The sequence below is a fragment of the Pleurodeles waltl genome, chromosome 1_1 (genome assembly GCF_031143425.1).
Source record: "Pleurodeles waltl isolate 20211129_DDA chromosome 1_1, aPleWal1.hap1.20221129, whole genome shotgun sequence".
In the NCBI taxonomy this organism is placed as follows: Eukaryota; Metazoa; Chordata; class Amphibia; order Caudata; family Salamandridae; genus Pleurodeles; species Pleurodeles waltl.
The window spans coordinates 506,251,143-506,272,980 of NC_090436.1; the positions used below are offsets into that span (position 1 = coordinate 506,251,143).

Genomic DNA, 21,838 nt, shown 5'->3' on the forward strand with positions numbered 1-21,838 from the left:
GTGTGCAGTTCTAAACTGCCAATTTGACCTGACAAGTTTACCTACTTGCCAGGCCCAAACCTTCCCTTTTTATACATGTAAGAGACCCCTAAGGTAAGCCCTAGGTAGCCCCATGGGCAGTGTGCAGTGTGTGTTAAAGGTGGGACATGTACTGATGTGTTGTACATGTCCTAATAGTGAAATACTGCCAAATGTGGTTTTCACTGTTGCAAGGCCTATCCCTCTCATAGGTTAACATGGGGGGCACATTTAAATATCTTTTAAGTGCAGTTTCCCTTTGGGAGCAGATAGAGATTAGGAGTTTGGGGTATCTGAACTCTCAATTTAAAAATACATCTTTTGGTAAAGTTGGTTTTTAGATTGTCAGTTTAAAATGCCACTTTTAGAAAGTGGGCATTTTCTTACTTAAACCATTCTGTGACTCTGCCTGCTTGTGTATTCCCTGTTTGGGTTCAGACTGACTGTTGGACTGCACTAGACAGTGACACAAAGGGAGCTGGGGTGTAGCCGGCATAACCAGATGGTTCATCGGGGCTGGAGTGGAGGGAGGAGCTGACACTTACACCTGAATTGCACAGTGCTGTCTCCAACCCCCGGTGTGTGTCTGGGGCCAGGCCTGGGCAAGGTAGAATCTTGTGAACAACAGAGCCTTTCCTTTGAGGTTTCCCTACTTTAAAGGCAGAAAGGGGTATAAGTGGTGGACCCAAACCCCCAGATTTTTAGATTACTTCTGGAACCAAAAGGAACCTCTGCCAAGGAGAAGAGCTGAAGAGCTGGAGGAGGATTACTGCCCATTTGCCTGTGACTGTTCTTTGCTGGGTTGGCCTGCAGTTGCTGCTTCAGTCTGAAAGAGGACAAAGACTGGACTTTGTGGTATATTCCTCCTTGTGAAGTGTCTCCAAGGGCTTGGACTGAGCTTGCCTCCTGTTTTGAAGTCTCAGGACCATCAAAGACTTCCTCTGCCAGCACCTAGACTCTTTGCTGAGACTCCTACCATGTCAAGTGGTGTCCTAATCACTCCCTGGGCCTTGAAAGGTGAAGCTGGTAGAACCAAGGTGTAAATCCATGCACGGGAGCCATGCGGGGAAAATTGCGACACACCACCTGCAAAGCGGCTGTAAATACGATGCAGCACCTGCATCGCGGCTGAAATCGATGCCTCATCTGCATCTTGGGTGGGGAAACAACGCAACACCTGCTTGCGGTGCAAACCCCACATAGCACAGATTCTCACCCTTGTGCATCTGGATTTCACACGCAACATCGCTGGGCGTCAAAATCAACGTGAACCTGCCCGGACCCGAGGTGCCTGTATGGAAAAGGACGCATTGCTCTCTTGCGGGTAAGAAAAACAACGCATGACCTACCCGACCAGAGAAGAAACGACACACAGCCTCACTTGCAAATAAGGAATAGATGCATTGCAGACTTTACCGAAGCATGCTCGCCTGTGCAGCTTTATTTTTTACACAAACCAGGTACTTTGTGTCAACCCATCCACGGTTTTCTATGGAGTCAGACTCTTTTTATTTTAAGAATTGACATCTTGACCCGTGTATGTTGGATTTTTGTTGTTTTGGTCTTGTTTGATTTAGATAAATATTGTCTATTTTCTAAACTGTTGTGGTGTCCATTTTGTAGTGTTTCCACTGTATTACTCTGTGTGTTAGTACAAATACTTTATAAAGTGCCTTTGAGATAACCCTGACTGCTTGTGCCAAGCTACTAATGGGATGAGCAGGGGCTATCTTAAGTGAGCATCTCCTTTGCCCTGACCAGAGTAAGAGTCCCTGCTTGGACAGAGTGCAAACTGACTGCCAACTAGAGACCCCATTTCTAACAGTTACTAATTTAAAATGCTTTTGAAATGAACTCCATGTCTTTTTGTCTTGTCATTAGTTCATGCATGAGAAATGATTGTGTACAATAGCAATCATTCTGCAAAATAAACACCTTTGAAAAGTACTACCTTTTTCGCAGTTTATCTGCATGCTCTGCAGGGCTGTGTACAAGTCTGCTTTTACCTCGTGTATCATATCTTCAACTGCTGCCTGCTGGTGAAAATCTATCATTATATTTAGAGTAGTAGCTGCTTGTGCACTTGTTGTGAAATTCAAAATATTTTAAAAGGTTATAACTGTAGCAACATTGAACAAACCCTAACAGATACAGTGTTAACACAAGCCTTTCTCATACCCCCTTGGAATGTAGAATTAATTGATTCTTCTGTATTGCAGGCACTGCCACTATCATTGTGATGGGGGACCAGGGAGCGCTGGGAACAGTTGCAATTGCTCCCTCATCCAGACACGTTCTGATTGGTGAACCATCAGGGATGTACAATGGAACTGCCTCTATCAGGTATGGAAGATCGTGAACACTGGTAATCTCTGCTCATAAGTCATAATCACAGAAAGACTGATATAAAAGTGCAAAATAGGCTCCTATTATCTAACTTTCCATAAGTCACAAAAGAATACCTTAGGTACTCTTGGAAAATTATGACACTCATAGTTTTACAGGAGTACTCTTCAAGTTATGGTGCGAAATGGCCACAGGTTACATAATTGTATCTCCAATTTTTGTTGTAGACACACCTCTTTATGCAGTATCAATCCAATAACCAGCTACTTCTCCAGTCACTCATTAACTATTAACCTTTTAACCTATTAACAAACACATAGGTGAAATCGCCATCATCCACAAAGAAACCATCCACTGCACCACCGCCGCAGACAACACCACCCCAATCAGGGAACACCTCAATTTCCAACTCCAAATTGACAGCAAAACCTCTCTCAGAGGCACCCTCACCTAGAGACCTCCAGGACAACGTCCCAATTTCTGTGACACCATCCCCAAATTCATCACCACCTTCACCATCAACTCCAAACACTACATCTTCCTTGGAGACCTCAATTTCCACCTCGATTACCTCAACAACTCCAACCCTGCCAACCTCCTCAAAAGCATGAACAACATCGGTGTCACCCAACTAGTCACCGACCACTACACAGGACCCACACTTGACCCTAGCTTCATGGCTAGCAACAAAGTCAAATACAGCCATGTCACCAAACTCGCCTGGACAGACAACGCCATCACCCACTTCACCATTACAGGATCCCCGGGTACCGGCCCCAAGCCATCTAGTACCTGACACCACAGATAGAACAAAGTAGCAGAGAGCCAGTGGACCGAAGCCTTCAGCTCCTCTTGTCCTAACACTGCATCCAACTTAGAACAGGCAGCTAAGAACTTCTTTTCCTGGATTACGGACTGTGCTGACAGAGTCGCTCCTGTAAAACAAACCAAATGGTGCCCCAGCAAGAAGTCCACAGGTTGAGCCACCTTCAAGTCGTCTCTCAATTATTGCCACCAACTACTGAAAAATACGAAAAGGAACACCCTAGAGGACAGCACAAAAAGAGCTCCAACCACAGCAAAGACCTCTTCAACATCGACAGAGAGCTCTCCAACCCCTCAGCCACAGAAAACACTATCACACGTTCTCAGGAACTCTATGGCTCCCTGGTGGACTCATTCCGCAACAAGATCTCCACCATCTACAAACATTGTAGACACCATCCCACCGCCACAGGTACCCTCAGCCTCCTTGCCCCCATGGGTGCCAGCCCTCATGCAGTCTCCCACAACCTGCTCACTACCTGGTACTAGCTCACCACACAGAACACCACTTCCATCATGAACTCTGTCCACTCAGGAGCACTGATGGATCCCTGTCCACACCACATTTTCAACCTTGGTTGCAAGATAATCAGCAGCGAGTTCACCACGATCTTCAATTCATCCATTACCAGAGCCTCCTTCCCCAAAGTATAGAAAAAATCAAAAGTAATACTCCTCCTCAAGAAACCTTCCAGCGACTCTAATGATCTCAAGAACTACTGCTCCATCACGCTGCTCCACTATCACACCAAAGTCCTCAAAAAGGCTGCCAACTCAGATAGCACCTGGAGGTCAACAACCTTCTGGACTCCTGCCAATCTGGATTCTGCACCAACCACAGCACCATACCTCCCTGAACATTTCCACTGACAGCATCAGAATCCTCCTCAAGTGATGGGGAAATGGTAGCCCTTATCCTCCTCTCAGCAGCATTCAACGCAGTATCCCACCCCACACTTATGAAGAGGCTACGTTACATAAGAATCCAAGGAAACGCCTTCAAGTGTATCGCCTTCTTCCTTACTGGAAGAACTCAAAGAATCTGCCTACCATCTTTCACCTTGGGACCCAAGGGCATCATCTGCAGCATCCCTCATGGCTCATCCCTCAGCCTCCCACTGTTCAACAGTACATGACCCCCTTGGCCAAAATAGTGATATCCCAATGAATGAAAATCATATCTTATGCAGACCGACACCCAGCTACTCCTCTCAATATCTGAAGACCCCTCAACCATGAGGGTGCATGATGAGCATCGTCGACTAGATTAAAAACAACTGCCTAAAACTCAATACAGACAAAATGGAAGTGCTGATCGTCTGGAACAACACCTCCACCTGGAACAACTTCTGGTGGCCTTCAGAACTTGGACCAGTACTCCTGACAGACCACGCATGCAACCTTGGCATCATCCAGGACATCAAGCTCACCATGAAAAACCTTTTTGTCTGCGTGCTTCCTTAATCTTCGCATGCCCTGTAAGATGTTGAAGTAGCTCCCTTCTGACACGAGATGAACCGTCACCCAGGCCCTAGTCACCAGCCAGCTTGGCGACTGCAACCCGCTCTACACACCTCCTGTAGAGATGACAAACCATTCAGAACTCCATGGTCAGACTCATCGTCGACCTCTTGAAACAGTCCCACATCACCCCCATCTCAAGAAACTCCATTGGCTCCCCATTCAGAAAATATGTCAATTCAAGATGGTGATCCACACCTATTAAGCCCTTCACAAACGTTGACCAGCATACATCAACCTCTCCCTTCACCTGCACACAACATCCTCTCTTGTGGAATTCAGGAAAGGACTGAATACCTGGCTGTTTGACTGAACTCTGCAGCATGCTTTCAGCACCTGTATACCTTCACAGGTGATTAGCCACTCTATAAATCTGATTTGATGTGATTTGATTTATACCAGCTTTTGACTGTGTACAGAGCTCTGCTGCCTTTGGCTAGGTTCATGCTATACAGATACCACATGCATCATCACATACTTTTTCAGGTAAAAGCACTAAATACTTACATTCTTCTCAACCTGCATTTGCAGTTTTTGAAATTCCAACATATCGGCTGAATTTCACATTTGAAAACGCACTTTGTGAGGATAAAAGTTTTCTTTCTCAAGAATGCCCTTGCAAATGGCTTTCTTGTCTCTTCTCAAACTTACGTATACAAAAATATTTAACAATATGTCATGTAGTGATGTATTTTCTATCTAATAGAAATTCAGTTTTGTAGTTAAATGGATGCTTTAAAAATTTGAATATTGTGAAACAGCTTTCTTCTATCTTTTATTGGAAAAACATTCAAGTAAAACCCATCAGTCCATCATCTGAATTCATGTTTGCCCTCTCAAAGGCCATTAATCTGGCAGCCTGCACCTGGTTAGCAAAATTCCATCATCCCAAGATAGAACGTTGCATAAAGAATAACCATTTCAACAATTTACCAATTTTGGATTGGTTAAATATGACCCAGGTCCTCCTGGAATGAAATAAAGTAATTTTTTGTTACCCCTTTTGTTCTGTCCTGCTTCAGTAACACGTTACTACACCCACTCTGTCGCTGACTCGTATAGTATTTAAAATGTGTATGTTCGTTCCTCTCATTGGGGTTTTTAAATGTAAAAATATGAATGGTCAGAATGGCATAATGTTGTATTTTACTTCAGCTCATTCAGTATATACCATTAAATGTATCAACTGCATGCATTTACTTCTTCCCTGGGAAAAGTAGAGTTTATTCTTTTTGTACATTTATTGTGGTATGCTAACTGTGTGCTATATAGCAGCAGGCATGTCATTATGGGCCTTACCTGTAGAGCTGAATCAGGAAGGTACAATGCGTGAATTGAGCCTGTCTGTATCCAAGAAGATTCTGAATAGAGGAGCACCTCCCTGCCACATCAGCCTGTGCTTAAGGTCACTTGCCGCATATGTACGTTTTTATTGGCTGGCACATCTGGGGATTTCTATTGAACTATGGGCTTAGGGTTTGAGTTCTGATTGGCTGTTAGAGCTAGGGTTCTGATTGGTTATGAGGGCTAGGGTTTCTACTGGATTAAGGGTTTAGGGTTTGAGTTCTGATTGGCTGTTAGGGCTAGGTTTCTGATTGGTTACTAGGGTTAGGGTTTCTGCAGGACTAAGGGTTTAGGGTTTGAGTCCTGATTGACTGTTAGGGCTAGTATTCTGATTGAATCCTAGGGCTAGGGTTCCATTGACCAAGAGGGCTAATTAAACTTAGGGCTCAGGGCATCTCGTCCTGGGTGTCGAGGCTGAGAGCAGAGAGGACAAGGGCAGTTTCCTGTTTGGGCCTCTTCAGCCAGGTTGGGCCTAGGGCCAGAGATGCTACCCATTTGTTCATTGACCAACAACCACCTTAAGCCATCCACATCCACAAACATCTGAACACAATATCAGCAAAGGTATTCTACTCACATATGATAACGCGTCCAGCCCTTATAAATTACTTGTACCTGGACACGTTGGAGGTCGGTGAATCTTTTAACCGAGTCGGGCTCTCCTCATCCTAGAATAGTCGGGTCACTCAGATCAATAATCGATAACTATTGCAATCAGTAGTCAATACTCAATTAATAGATCAATATAGCACATCAAAATCAATAACAGTTGGTATTACGGCGCACTATGACCTTTCAGTCATGAATAACCACACCAGTTTATTAAAAGTTAGTGAATTTATTTCCCTATATTAACAAAGCTAGCACGATGTATATAAGTCTCAAAACCAGATGATATATGTAAATGAACATTGCAAGCTGTCCATAGCGGCGGAAGAAACGCAATCTACGCAAAATCTAGATAATTATACACTCAGTTATGGCAATACAAATCACTAATATGACTAATTGTATTTGACTAATTTCATACATTGGTCAGCATAACAAGATTTCAAATCAACATGGTGCATCGAACAAATCCCTCGACTAACCTCTAATTAGCATTGGCATGTGGGACTTCATGCAAAATGAATTTTGTCAACACAAATTTGGAAAACTTCTAGCTAAGTCCCTATAAAATAGCAGTTGGTACCTAAAAGGAAAAACACAATGCATAATACATTTATCCTTTCATATTTACCAAATACAATCAGCATTCAAGAAAAGTCTTCGTCCTTCAGGTACCGGTTCGATCAGCATGGGGCAAATTTCAAAAGGGCAAAGGTTATGGCAAGCTTCCTTGCAATCGGCAAGGAAAATGGGGCAAAGTTACTTTATGGGCAAGACGGGGCAAATCAAAGTTAAAGTCTCCAGGGTGAGAATTCTTAAAGTCTCTTTCTCTCGGATAGAGAAAAGGGCATCAGGGTGTCGTCCAAAATGGAGTCTGGCATCTGGCTTCAAATTGGCATCGGAAAAAATGGCTGACTTCTCTTTGTCCAGTGGGTTTAAGTAAGAAACATTCCAAATTCTGCAGGGTCTTCCATTGGAGGGTTCATAGGTTGGCTTCAAATTGTCCAATGAAAATTGCCTTTTTACTAGCGCTCACTTATGCATACACTGTCCTTGGAGCCTTGGAACACAAGTTGTAACATGGTTTGCCAATTATTTTACTATCTGTACCTTCATTGTCCACACCTACAGAGACTGACCTTGTATCAAAGGGGATGAAACCGGCCTAGTATGAAACCTTGGAGATAAGTGTATTAGTCATCTCTGCTGGAAAAAATACAACTTCAAGCAAGAATATATGTTTCATTAGTTCAAGGAAAAAGGCACGCGGTTAGAATTTGAGACCAGGCAACTAGGCCAAAGCCTCTACTAAATTTAAGCTAAGCAAAACAGTTTCAAACGAGAAATCATGGCATACATTTGCAATTATGACAGATTACTACATTTTCCAATTCTTCATGATTAATAAAGCTCGTTTATAATGATGGCGAACTACCCCGAGGGCACAATTTCCCTTGTACATTATTTTCTTTACTAAAATCACACTACATTATATGCTTTTGATTACATGATATGTATGAATATATGTTGGACCCTCTTTTTCTGCGCCATCAATCCCTCCTCTGATGACTAATTATGTCATCACATCAAATCTACCCACAAATTTTATTCCATTAAAATTCTGTATAGTAATTTGGCACTTCAGTCAATTCCCTTTTTCTTTTAATCCCTTTTGATTTTTCTCTATATATTTCTACCATTTTGGCTTGTTCTTTTTCTTCTCTTTTCCTTTCACGCCTTATTTTCCATATTTTGATAGCTTTCCATATTCCCCTCAGAACCTAATAAACAAATTAATATTATCAATATTCCTTTCACTATTTTTAGTAACAATCCGTTCCAAACGTTGCTGAGCCAATTTCCCACTGAAGCAAATCCTTTTCCAACTTTCTCCCAAACTCCGGGCTCTTTCAATTCCTTCAAATCTACACCTTCTTTGGTTAAATTTGTAAGCATTGTTTTAATTTTTCCACTGCTGTCTGGTATATATGTACAACAGTGACGTGTACCAAGCATTTTGCAAACGCCGCCATCCTTTGCTAAAAGAATGTTTAAGGCAAGCCGATTTTGAAGAGTCATAGCTCTTTCTGCAGCAGGTTCAGCATCCATCAGGATTATGGCTCCTGAAAACTTTGTCAGCATGTTATCCACAATAGTAGACAACTTTCGTATTTTGATTGAATTCAATATGACTCCTACTGAAGGAATCAATGCTCCAAATATATCTCCTACCACGCCAGAAGCTGTCTCTCTTTTCTGAACATGATGTGATTCGGACAGTTTCGGAAATTTCGTTAAGTCATCCAGTTGGTAAATCTTTGGGAACACTATTTCCAAATAACATCTCCCATACCATCCTTTAGGAAGACGATAATAGGCGTTGAGTCCACAAATATAATATATACCAGGAATAACTGGGTCTTGTCTATTCAGCATGAACGTCCACTTAGGTTGAAACAAAAACGTATGTTTGCATTCACTCGTTCCCACAAAAACTGTGTCATAATATGATTTATGTCTATGTATACAAAATCTTCCTACGTGCAATGTATCTAAAGCTATCTTCCCTTGTGTCTTTATTGCGGCAAAAGCGTAGTTGTCTACAGATGTCCTTTTGTGTAATTCCCTTTCTAACTCCTCCTTCATTTCTTTTCTCCTATCATCAGTGCGGTCTAAGAAGTTTATCTCTACTTGTGAAAGCAAGCATGTAAGGTTCTCTCTATGTGCGTGTGCTGTGTGAAAAGGTGACATCGGCTCGAAGAATTCCCACATTAATTTGGCATAATAATCTCTAGCTATTTTACTCAGGTACCCGATTATGGGGACATATGCAAAAGTAACATCATAATTAGAGTAAAAATAATGAATGCACGTCTGACCATAAAATCTGGACGCTATTATACTACATGTACTTCCATACGTAAGAGCCATGCTGTGATATGTCACCCCTTCCACTACTGAGGTAGGTATTTGTGTACACACATAACAATCTTTCGCATCCATGGTCTCAACATACTCACTCAGCAAGCGATAGAAAACGTTAGATGAAAGTTCCTTCTTATCATGCAAATGCCTCTCGTCTTGTTCGAGTCTTTTCAGAGCTGTTAGTTCAGTAACAATAGTAGGTTTAGAAGTAGAAGCATCATTCATCTCACTCTCATTCTTACCATGCATTCCGAGAACTATTGCTACAATGATTAGTACGCATGCGGTTATTAGACCTATACACATGTATTTACAACACTTCATTTTACACCCCTGTGTAGTGAAGCTAGTCATGATCTGTATAGAATCAGAAAGTTGAAGACACCTTATCAAAGCGGGTTTGCAAATATTTACAAAGCTGAACGAGTTCAATGTTCACACAGTTTTCTTTTAGCAGCTTAGTCTCTTATCAGTTAGCAGCGTTGTCTCAAAATCAGTTTCAAAGTCGATCAAGTTAACAATGTCTTAGCCGGTTGAAAAGTCAATCAGGTGATCAATGTCTTTAATCGATAAAGTTCATGAAGTTTTCATTTCTCATGTGCCAAAATGAAGTTCTACCTCTTCGTTCTCGAGACTGAGGGACACGAATTCGTCTAACCAATCGTTATTGGCTACGTATGCCCACTCCGGACCGGAATACCTTCTGCTCGGTATCCTTTTTCTTTTCAATTTTGCATCTCTCTTTGATTCTTTCTCGCTGGTACTTTCTTCCTTAGCCAAGTCTTTTTCTTCCCTCGGTGCTGCTATTTCAACAGACACTTCCTTTCTTTTCTCTTTCACCTTTGGCCCTTCACTGTCGTTCAACGTTTCTCTTATTCTTAATTTTACTGGTGATATGCTTTGTCTTCTTTTTGCACTGTGTCCACTTGATGGACCCGCAACGTCTTCCGAAGAAGTCTGAACAGCTTTGTTCTGTTCTGTCTTGTCTCCTCCTTCTGGGAAGTCAATCAGGTTTTCCTTTTCTTTTCCTGTATCGTCTGTTTCAGGGAAAGCCCTCCTCTGATCAGGCTCCCCTGCTTCTCCACCTGTTTCGAGCTCTTTGTCACTGTTACTTTCTTCAGGTTCTTTGTCACTTTCAGCTGTTTCAGGCTCTTTGTTACCTTCAGCTGCTTCAGGCCCTTTGTCATCCTCAGCTGCTTCGTCGCTTTCTGAGGCTCCTCCTTGGTCTTCCCCAAGTGAATCAGTTGCTTCGTCCTCAGAGAATATTTCTCCTTCCTCTATTTCTGCCTGTTCGCTTCTAGTTCTTTTTCGCTCTGTCTCAGTGCTTGGCACTTTGTTATCAGCTACTAGTGACTTCAGCGCGTCAACTTCCTTGTCTGTGGGACACAATACCCTCTTTGTGTGACTGGCTGTCGCGCCGCGCGGTGCGGCGCGAGCCGAGAGCTCGACTTCTGCCGGGCGTTCGGCTCGGGCCGCGCACCGCGTTATTAAGACGCGGCGCGCCCCCAGCCTCTCCTGCGCGTTTCGAGGCCCCAGATTTGCTTGGGGCCTCGTTCTTCCTTCTGCCTTTCACTGTCCCAGGGGTCTCTGAACCTTCTTACCTGTTTTTCTTCGTTTCTTTGTCCTTTCTTCTTTTTTGCAGTCTGTTGTGTGCCTTTCTTTATGTTTTTTCCTCCTTCCCAGATTCCTGTGCTTTCCCAGCATTCCTTGTTCCCTATTCTCTATGGTTCCTCTACTATTCTGTTCTATGTATTGTTTCCCTATCTAAGATGGTGTCCTTTTACTTCCTGTGGGTCACTTCCTGTTTTTTGGTATATAAGGGCTGTGTTTTTCCTCTTTCTTTGCGCTGCAACACTTTCTGCTCAGTTAGTGTCTTCGCTCCTGATTTCCTTGCCTTTTGGTTTTGGATTCAGCATTCTGTGTTTTCTGATTTTTGCTCCTTTTGGATTCCTGTTTGTTTGTTCTTGTTTTTCTCCAGGAGTCTTCCTGTTTGGAGGTTTTTTCCCCTTTTTAAGGGGTTTTTTCCCTCTGGCGCTACTTTCTGAAGGGCACGGTCTGTTCTTGGTGTCTCCATTGCCTACAGCACCGTGGCTACCAGAAAGAGTCGCCCCTTTTTGGGCCAAAGCCGAACATTGAAGATTCACGCCACCAGATCTGCAAATTCCAGGCGCAAGCAGCACGTGAGTCGTGACAGATTGCAGCGCCAAACCATTCCGACGTCCTCAAACACCATGGATAATACAGTGGCGGCTGCTGCAGATCCGGAGCAATCTCTGTTGACCACAATTCAGCAACAAGCCCAGGAATTGCAACAACTACGTAATGAAAATGCTGCGTTACGACAGGCTTTGGCCCTCCGCACCAGTGATGTTCCGACAATCTCCGCTTCTACCCCTTGTTTCTCTGGTGAACCAACCAAGCTTCGCGAGTTCTTGGATGCTTTAACGGTGTATTTCGCCTTCCGACCTACTCAATTCTCCCACGACAGGACCAAGGTGGGTTATCTTATCAGTGCCTTATCCGGTCCAGCCTTGGCCTGGGCAACCCCGATGGTGTCCTCCAACGACCCTGTATTGTCAGACTATTCCGCCTTTGTGAGACACTTCAAACAGATGTTTAGCCGTCCTGGATTGGAAGCCTCTGCTGAAGAAGCCTTGTGCGACATCCAACAAGGCTCCCAAGACGTCCTGCAATATATAACCCGTTTTCGTCAGCTGGCGGCAGAGACCACTTGGGTGGAACGTACTCTGGTAACATTATTTCGCAGAGGACTCAAAGAAGAAATAAAGGATGAACTAGTGCATTCTACCAGAGCGGAAGATCTTCGTGGCCTGATGGATCAAGCACTGTCCATTGAATATCGTCTTCAGGAACGGAGATCGGAAAAGAAGAGGAGTAGAGGGTTTGCCCAGCCAAGTAGCTCACGTGCATACCTGCAGCGTTCCGAGGAACCTCGCACTCCTGCTAGAGACATCGAAGGGGAACCCATGCAGGTGGATACTACCCGAGGTCCGCTCTCTGCTAGTGAACGAGAAGACAGATGCAAGAGAGGGTTGTGCCTGTATTGTGGTTCTGCTGGTCACATGCTCCGTACCTGTCCAGTACGTCCGTCCAGGCCTTCGGGAAACGCCACCTCCCGTCCTCTGTAAGAAGGGAGGGGACGGGATCTACAGCTATACCTTCCATCAGCTCCTTTAATGACAATACAACGGCCTTGTTCATCTTTCCTGTCCTGTTACAACTTCCTGACGGTCGTCAAGAAAAGACTATGGCATTACTAGATTGTGGTGCTAGTGGTATATACATGGACAAGACGTGGGCTGCTGCTAACCTAGTTCCTACTCAAGCAAAAGAAGTACCCGAACAGATACACACTGTGGATGGATCTTTGATATCCTCTGGTCCTGTAGACACCACTACCCTGATGTTAAGTCTACAGGTGGGAAACCATTAAGAACACATCTCCTTCGATCTTATTACGTCCCCTAACCATACCATCATTCTTGGAATTCCGTGGCTCATCAGACATAACCCATATATAAATTGGGTTACCCGGACAGTCTCTTTGTCTTCGCAATTTTGTCATGAGAACTGTTTTACTTCCGACAAGTATTGGTCTCCGAAAAGATCCTTAGCTACTGAAGGTGCCACTGGTATGTCCATTAATACGGTCCAAGGGATCCCAGACCACTATTTGGAGTTTCAGGATGTTTTCCAAAAACCGTCAAAACCTGTGCTACCTCCACATCGAGAATATGATTGTGCAATTCCATTGGAACCCGGCACAATTGTTCCTTTTGGGAGGATGTACTCCCTCACGGAACCCGAAAAGGAAGTTCTAAAGGAGTATCTGGACGAAAATATACAGAGTGGTCTTATTGTTCCATCGTCGTCTCCGGCTGGGGCCCCTCTCTTTTTTGTGCCCAAGAAGACTAAGGATCTTCGTCCGTGCCTGGATTTTCGAGGTCTGAATAAAATTACCATTAAAGATCGTTATCCTTTGCCTCTCATCAGGGACATACTGGAAGCAATCAGAGGGGCCCAACGTTTTACTAAATTGGATTTACGAGGAGCCTACCACCTTTTACGCATAAGAGAAGGCGACGAATGGAAGACAGCATTCAGGACCCCATTTGGCCATTTTGAATATAGGGTTATGCCGTTTGGTCTTACTAACTCCCCCGCAATCTTCCAGAGATTTATGGACTCAGTGTTTTCAGACCTACTGAATCAGACAGTCATGATCTACCTAGATGACATTCTTATTTATTCTAGAAATCCTGAACTCCATACTTCCCATGTGAAACAAGTTCTTCAAAGACTTCGTGATCATCAACTATTTTGCAAACCAGAGAAATGTGAGTTCGACATGACGGAAGTCAAATATCTGGGCTATCATTTAAGTCCCACCGGCATAGCTATGGATCAAGAAAAGGTACAAGCTATCCTAGAGTGGCCTTCTCCTTCTACCATAAAAGAAACACAATGTTTCCTAGGTTTAGCAAACTTCTATCGACAATTCATTCTAGACTTTGCCAGTCAGACTAGCCACATAACTCACACCTTAAAGAAGGACAATTTAAAGAAGGGGTTTGTCTGGACTGAGGCTGCTGAAGCAGCCTTTCAAAGCTTAAAGAGAGCCTTCACCCAAGCCCCCATCTTAAGACATCCAGATACCACCAAGCAATTTATAGTAGTAACTGATGCTTCTGAGAGAGCCATCGGAGCTGTCTTACTCCAACGACAAGAGGATGATGGCCTTGAACATCCTGTTTTCTATTTGTCTCATATCCTTTCCACAGCTGAACAACATTATTCCGTACTTGAAAGGGAATTATTGGCTCTGAAAACAGCCTGCCTTGAGTGGAGACAGTTTCTGATGGGATCCAAGGAACCATTTGAGGTGAGGACAGACCACCGTAATTTACAATGTTTAAGAAATTTTGTATGCCAGAATAGTCGTCAGGCCCGCTGGGCCTTTTTCTTCAGTCAGTACGATTTTTATATTACATATATTCCAGGATCTCAAAACATTCTGGCTGATGCTCTGTCTCGCCGATATCCAGAGTGTTCTCCTTCCTCATCCCAGTATCTTCTAGAACCCAGTAAGATCATTGGAGTGGCTCAGTCTTTCCTGGAAAAAGTACAACAAGAATACGCCAACCTATCGGACCATGACATAGAAGAACTAAGACCATTATTGTACAAGAAACAAGGATATTTTTATTACCAAGACCTGATATTCCTCCCTACAAACAAGGTGCAAAAGAAAGCATTACAAATGTGCCATGATTCCCCTGTAGCTGGTCACAGAGGCATCAAAGCCACACAAGAACTACTTTCACGATTTTTCTGGTGGCCTACCTGGAAACTGGATGTGGAAAAATACGTTCAGGCCTGTCCCATATGTGCCCAAGTCAAAATACCTCACACCAGACCGGCAGGATTACTACAGCCTTTGCCTGTTCCATCGGCCCCATGGCATACTATCTCTACTGATTTTATGTGTTCGCTCCCACCATCAGCAGGAAACCGGGTTATCATGGTCACAGTGGATTCTTTCACAAAAATGGCTCATTTCACTGGCCTAAAAAAGCTGCCTACTTCTCAAGAACTAAGTCAAATATTCATAGATCATGTCTTCCGTCTCCATGGACTTCCACATACCATAATATCTGATAGAGGACCTCAGTACATCTCCCGATTTTGGAAGCATTTTTGTAAAACACTGAATATAAATAGAGCCCTGTCTTCAGGGTTCCATCCTCAGACCAACGGACAGACTGAGCGTCTGAACCAAGGACTAGAGCAGTATCTTCGATGCTTTTGCAATTCTACCCAAAGTAACTGGAGCACTTACCTCTCTTTAGTTGAGTTTTCCTACAATAACTCAGTCCATAGTGCCTCCAAGGTCACTCCCTTTTTCTGTTCCTATGGTTTTCATCCTACCTCTTTCCCTACTTCTCCACAATCCAACTCTCCTCTACCTGCTATTAACTATTTCTCCAAACGCCTTCTCCAACTCCATAAACTAATTCGATCTAATTTGTTACATACCAAGAGGTATATGAAGAAGGCTGCAGACAAGAGACGTACAACCAATCCAAGTTATCATCTGCAAGATAAAGTCTGGCTCTCCTCCAAATTCTTGCCCTCACGTCTCTCTCAAAACAAGTTCACACCTCGTTACTATGGGCCTTTCCGTATTCTCCAGTTGGTCAATCCTGTCACTGTCCGTCTTCACTTACCCCATACATGGAAGATCCATCCGGTTTTTCATGTTTCTCAGCTTAAACCTTATGTGCCTGATCCTTACTCACGTCAGTTTCCTTGTCCACCTCCTGTCCTTGTGGATGATGCTCCTGAATATGAAGTGCAGGAAATTTGTGACTCTCGTCTTTTTCATAGACGACTTCAGTATCTGATTCATTGGAAGGGTTATCCTCTCAGTGAATGTTCATGGGAAGATGCCTCTTCCGTTCACGCTCCTCTCCTGATTCAACGCTTTCACTGTTTATTCCCTCTTAAACCTGGGCCTTCGGGAGGGGGACCTACTGTCGCGCCGCGCGGTGCGGCGCGAGCCGAGAGCTCGACTTCTGCCGGGCGTTCGGCTCGGGCCGCGCACCGCGTTATTAAGACGCGGCGCGCCCCCAGCCTCTCCTGCGCGTTTCGAGGCCCCAGATTTGCTTGGGGCCTCGTTCTTCCTTCTGCCTTTCACTGTCCCAGGGGTCTCTGAACCTTCTTACCTGTTTTTCTTCGTTTCTTTGTACTTTCTTCTTTTTTGCAGTCTGTTGTGTGCCTTTCTTTATGTTTTTTCCTCCTTCCCAGATTCCTGTGCTTTCCCAGCATTCCTTGTTCCCTATTCTCTATGGTTCCTCTACTATTCTGTTCTATGTATTGTTTCCCTATCTAAGATGGTGTCCTTTTACTTCCTGTGGGTCACTTCCTGTTTTTTGGTATATAAGGGCTGTGTTTTTCCTCTTTCTTTGCGCTGCAACACTTTCTGCTCAGTTAGTGTCTTCGCTCCTGATTTCCTTGCCTTTTGGTTTTGGATTCAGCATTCTGTGTTTTCTGATTTTTGCTCCTTTTGGATTCCTGTTTGTTTGTTCTTGTTTTTCTCCAGGAGTCTTCCTGTTTGGAGGTTTTTTCCCCTTTTTAAGGGTTTTTTTCCCTCTGGCGCTACTTTCTGAAGGGCACGGTCTGTTCTTGGTGTCTCCATTGCCTACAGCACCGTGGCTACCAGAAAGAGTCGCCCCTTTTTGGGCCAAAGCCGAACATTGAAGATTCACGCCACCAGATCTGCAAATTCCAGGCGCAAGCAGCACGTGAGTCGTGACACTGGCGTGAATCCAGTTGGGAACTCCCGCACACTTCACAGCGGTGGTAGTCGTCAGAATCACTTGAAAAGGTCCTTTCCATTGGGGTTCCAAACACGACTTCCTCACGTGCTTCTTTATCACGACCCAGTCACCTGCTTTCAGGGCGTGTCCTGGACCTTGGATCGGTGGCAAGGTGGTTGCCTCCACCTGGTGAGAGAAAGAGCGAACCACATCAGCTAGACCTTTGCAGTAGTCTAACACCATATCATATGTAATATTCAAAAGAGCATTTGCGGGAACTGCTGGGAGTCTCATGGCTCTGCCCATGAGAATTTCGTGCGGGGACAATCCAGTCTTTCTGTCAGGGGTGTTTCTCATTGACATTAACACCAAGGGCAATGCGTCAGGCCATTTTAAGTTTGTTGATGCACATATTTTCGCCATCCTTGATTTCAATGTGCCGTTCATTTGCTCCACTAGACCTGAGGCTTCAGGGCGGTAGCTACAACTTTTGCTCGATGTTCAGTGCTGCACAAAGCAATTTTATTACTTCGTTATTGAAGTGACTTCCCCTATCTGATTCTAAAGAGATCGGGAATCCAAAACGTGGTATTAGCTCTCTCAAGAGTAGTTTTGCAACTGTGAGGCTGTCATTTCTGCGTGTAGGGTATGCTTCAATCCAATGACAAAAAATGCACACAATCACCAACACATACTTCAAACCTCCATGCACAGGCATCTCAATGAAGTCCATTTGCATCCTGCTGAAGGGACCCCCTGCTCTTCCACTGTGGCTCAAATTTACTACAGTTCCCTTCCCTGCATTCATCTGTTGGCAAATGACGCAACAATGGCAAACTGCCTCAGCAACTTGACGGAATTTGGGGTTAAACCAATCAGTTTTAAACAGTCTAATTATGGCATCCCTCCCAAGATGAGCTTGTCCATGGTAAAATCTGGCTATCTGTGTCAAAAGGCTGTTTGGAAGAACAAATTTCCCTTCACTTGAAACCCACAATTCATCTAGTCTCTTTCCACATTGTGATTTGGTCCATGAGAGTTTCTCATCCTCACTGACATTATTCGGTAAGGCTTTCAATTCGTCCATTGTGTCAACAACCTTTAGAGCAAAAATTTCACTTGGTTCAAGTTCCGGTTCATTTATCAAATTCCATTCATCCCTGTGCAATATACAGTTCAATGCGCAAAACCTTGCGACTTGATCCGCATATCCATTTCCCAGAGAAACATAGTCTTGTCCTTTTGAATGTGCACTGCATTTTACCACTGCTACTTCTCCTGGTAATTGAATTGCATGTAACAATTCTCTTATTCTTTCACCATTTTTCACTGGTGATCCTGAAGAGGTCATGAAGCCTCTCTGCGACCACAATTGTCCAAAATCATGCACTATTCCAAATCCGTACTGGCTGTCAGTGTAAATGGTAACTTTCATCAATGCAGAAAGTTGGCAAGCTCTAGTAAGGGCCACCAATTCTGCTACTTGTGCAGAGTAAACTCCTTGAAGCCATGATGCTTCCAGAACACCTGTTACAGTACATACAGCATATCCTGCCTTCAATAGTCCCAGTGCATCTCTTAAACATGAACCATCAACAAAAATAATTTGATCATTTTCTTCCAGTCGGGTGTCTTTGATATCAGGTCTTGGTTTGGTGCAAAATTCAGTCACATGAAGACAGTCGTGCTCGACGTCTTCAGCGTTCTCAATTTCGGCATTCTCACTGGGAAACAAGGTTGCTGGATTCAACGTAGTGCACCTTTTCAGCTGCACATTAGGTGATCCCAGGATTATTGTTTCATACCTTGTGAGTCTAGCACCAGTCATGTGCTGTGTTCGGGAACGTGTCAAAAGTATCTCAACTGAGTGAGGGACCATGACTGTTAAAGGGTGTCCCATCACTATTCCTTCACTCTGAGTGAGGCTGATACCAACTGCAGCTACGGCGCGCAAACACCCTGGAAGTGCTGCTGCGACCGGATCCAAAGTAGCTGAAAAATATGCTACTGGTTTGTTTACGCCACCATGGGCTTGGGTCAAGACAGACAAGGAACACGCATCACGTTCATGACAAAACAATGTGAAAGGCTTCGTGTAATCAGGCATACCTAAAGCTGGGGCCCTACACATGCATTCTTTCAATTCAATAAAAGCATCCATCTCATTCCCTTTCAGCTCGATCTCATCCAATGCATCTTTCTGGGTCAGTTTCAGTAATGGTTTGGCTAAAGTCGAAAAGTTGGGAATCCATTGGCGACAGTAGCTCACCATTCCCAAAAACTTTCTCACCTCCCTCCTCGTCTTTGGTGGACTCATTTGAAGTACACTTGTAATTCTTTCCTTCATAATTCTCCGTGACCCTTTCTCTATTTGGTGACCCAAATATTTCACATTCTTCTGGCAGAACTGTAATTTTGAAGGGGACACCTTGTGTCCATTCCTTCCCAAATGGTTCAATAGGGCAATGGTGTCGGCTGTGCAGTCACTTTCAGTTTTGGATGCAATCAACAAATCGTCAATGTACTGTACTAGGGTTGACTCGAATGGTAATTCTAACGCCTCCAGATCCTTCTTTAGAATCTGGTTGAAAATCGATGGTGATTCCGAAAACCCTTGAGGGATTCGACACCAACTGTAGACTCTGTCTAGGAATTTGAAACAAAAGAGAAATTGGCTGTCCTCATGAAGAGGCACAGAGAAAAATGCTTGTGACAAGTCGATGACTGAGAACCACTCAGCATCACAAGGAACTTGAAACATGATCACAGCCGGATTTGGTACTACAGGGCAACATTTTATTATTATGTCATTTATTTTTCTTAAATCTTGAACAATTCGGACCTTCCCACTGGGTTATTATTCACCATTATTGGCGAATTACATGGACTGCTCAATACTTCTTTCAATACTCCCTGTTTTACAAACTCATCAATTAGTTGTGCAACTTTTATGAGGGTGTCTTGTGCCATGTGGTACTGAGGGGTCTGGGGAAAGGTTACATTGGGTTTTACAGTCACTTTCACTGGTTCCACTCCTTTCACCAATCCCACCTCTTTCCCTGTCATATCCCACACTTCCTTTCCAACTGTTTCTTGTAACTCAGCAGGAATGTCTGCCTCAGTGATCATTGGATAAAGGGTAATCAGGGGATACTCTTCATCGACAGTTTCCATTTCATCCCCTCCTACGCTGTCCTCTTCTTCCCCATCACTGCTTGTCTGAATTTTAATTCCATCGTTGGAACACATAATCGAACACCCCAATTTGCACAATAAGTCTCTCCCTAACAGTGATATCGGGCTTGAATCACACACCACAAATTTATGTGACCCTTGGTAGTTGCCAATTCTGACTTGAACTGGATTTGTGATTGGGTTCGTCAGGTACCTATTTGCTACTCCCACTACTTGTACTGTTCTCCCTGAAAGTGGCAAATTTGGTACTTCACTGCTCCTAACAGTGGAACGTGTAGCTCCTGTGTCAACTAAGAATGAAACGCGATGACCCATAACTCTTCCCTCCACATACGGGCCCTTTTGATCAACTTCCAAAGATGCTGCAAGCATACAATTTCCCTCCTCATCTGAACTTTCACTCTCCCATGCATTGTTTATTCCATCCTCACTGTGTATTGGGAACTGGTGTACTGTGTCATTTTGATTAATTCCTTGACCCGTGACCTGTTGAGGAAGCATTGCTTGCTGCTGATTCATTGGTGCTAGGGGTATTTGCATTTGCTGATTAGGTACCATAGGAAACTGCTGTTGCATTGGCTGCAATTGTGCCATTTGCACACGGGCATTTGCACCTGTTGCGGTTGCATGGGTTGTAAACCCTGCAGCTGGTTTATATTGTTTTGGAAATTTGGATTCGGACCTCTCAATTTTGGTCCTCTCATAGTCTGAAATGCATTGACATCATTGTTTTGCTGACCTACAACCTCCTGCACCATCATTGGGCACTCCCGTTTCCAATGCCCGATGATTCCGCACGTGTGACACGGCATCACCTTCTTCATTGCCTGTATACCATTTGGAATCATAACGGTATTCAAATCAGGACCATTATTCACAAAACCTCCTCGGCCTCTGCCTCTCATCTGCGGCTGAAACATAGCGTTTCCCTGTTGCTGCTGCTGCGGCATCTGTTGTTGAAAACCTTGCAAACCTTGCAAACCTGTCTGAGCTGCTCTAAGCTGCATCACCATCACCTTTTCTTTCAATCTTTTCTGCTTTGTCTCAATCTCATCACTGCAGTATTTGGCATAATTCAACACTTCATCGATCGACTTTGACTGCCAACAAATCAAATGCGTTTTAATCATCTGGCTGATTTCGGGTCTCAGCCCTTCCACAAACCTGAACACAAAATGGAGCATGTCTTTTGCCTCAATCGCCTCTGTGCCACTGTAATTTTTAAACGCCTTCAACAATCTCTCGTAGTACGCATGTATAGATTCTTTAACCTCTTGGGCCGTCCTGTCAATCCTCTGCCAATCCACGTTTTTCGACGCAACCTTGGTTTTCAAGTGCTCGATCACCTTGTGGTACAAGCTCATTACCGTAGGTGATGGCGCACCTGTGTCCCTATCTCTCTCTGGTTCACTTGTCGGCCAACCTACAGCCCTTTTACAATCTTCCCACAAATCTGCCGGAACCACAATTTCAAATAGAGTATTTAGGTCTTCCCAGAGACATTTCACGAGTTTCACAAATCTATCTGTTTGTTGATACCACTCAATCGGCTTCTCTTTCAATTTGGGAAAGTCGTCCGTAAAGGATTGAATATCGCACCTGTGCCATGGTACATGTACAAGTTTTCCCCCTGCTGTCTCTCTCATTGGTAACATAGTTATCTGTCACGATCGTCCTTCTGTTGTTTTTTCTCATTCCGCTCTGGAGTACTTTCT

At 44.0% G+C, this 21,838-nt stretch overlaps 1 protein-coding gene across 1 annotated transcript in view; it reads left to right on the plus strand.

Moving 5' to 3' along the window:
• Nucleotides 1–21,838, plus strand: part of ADGRV1 (adhesion G protein-coupled receptor V1) — a 2,003,619-nt gene that overhangs the window by 941,452 nt on the left and 1,040,329 nt on the right. Inside the window, exon 61 of the mRNA XM_069225272.1 lies at nucleotides 2,238–2,361. Coding sequence (XP_069081373.1) covers nucleotides 2,238–2,361 — 124 coding nt within the window. The remainder of the gene's footprint in view (nucleotides 1–2,237; nucleotides 2,362–21,838) is intronic.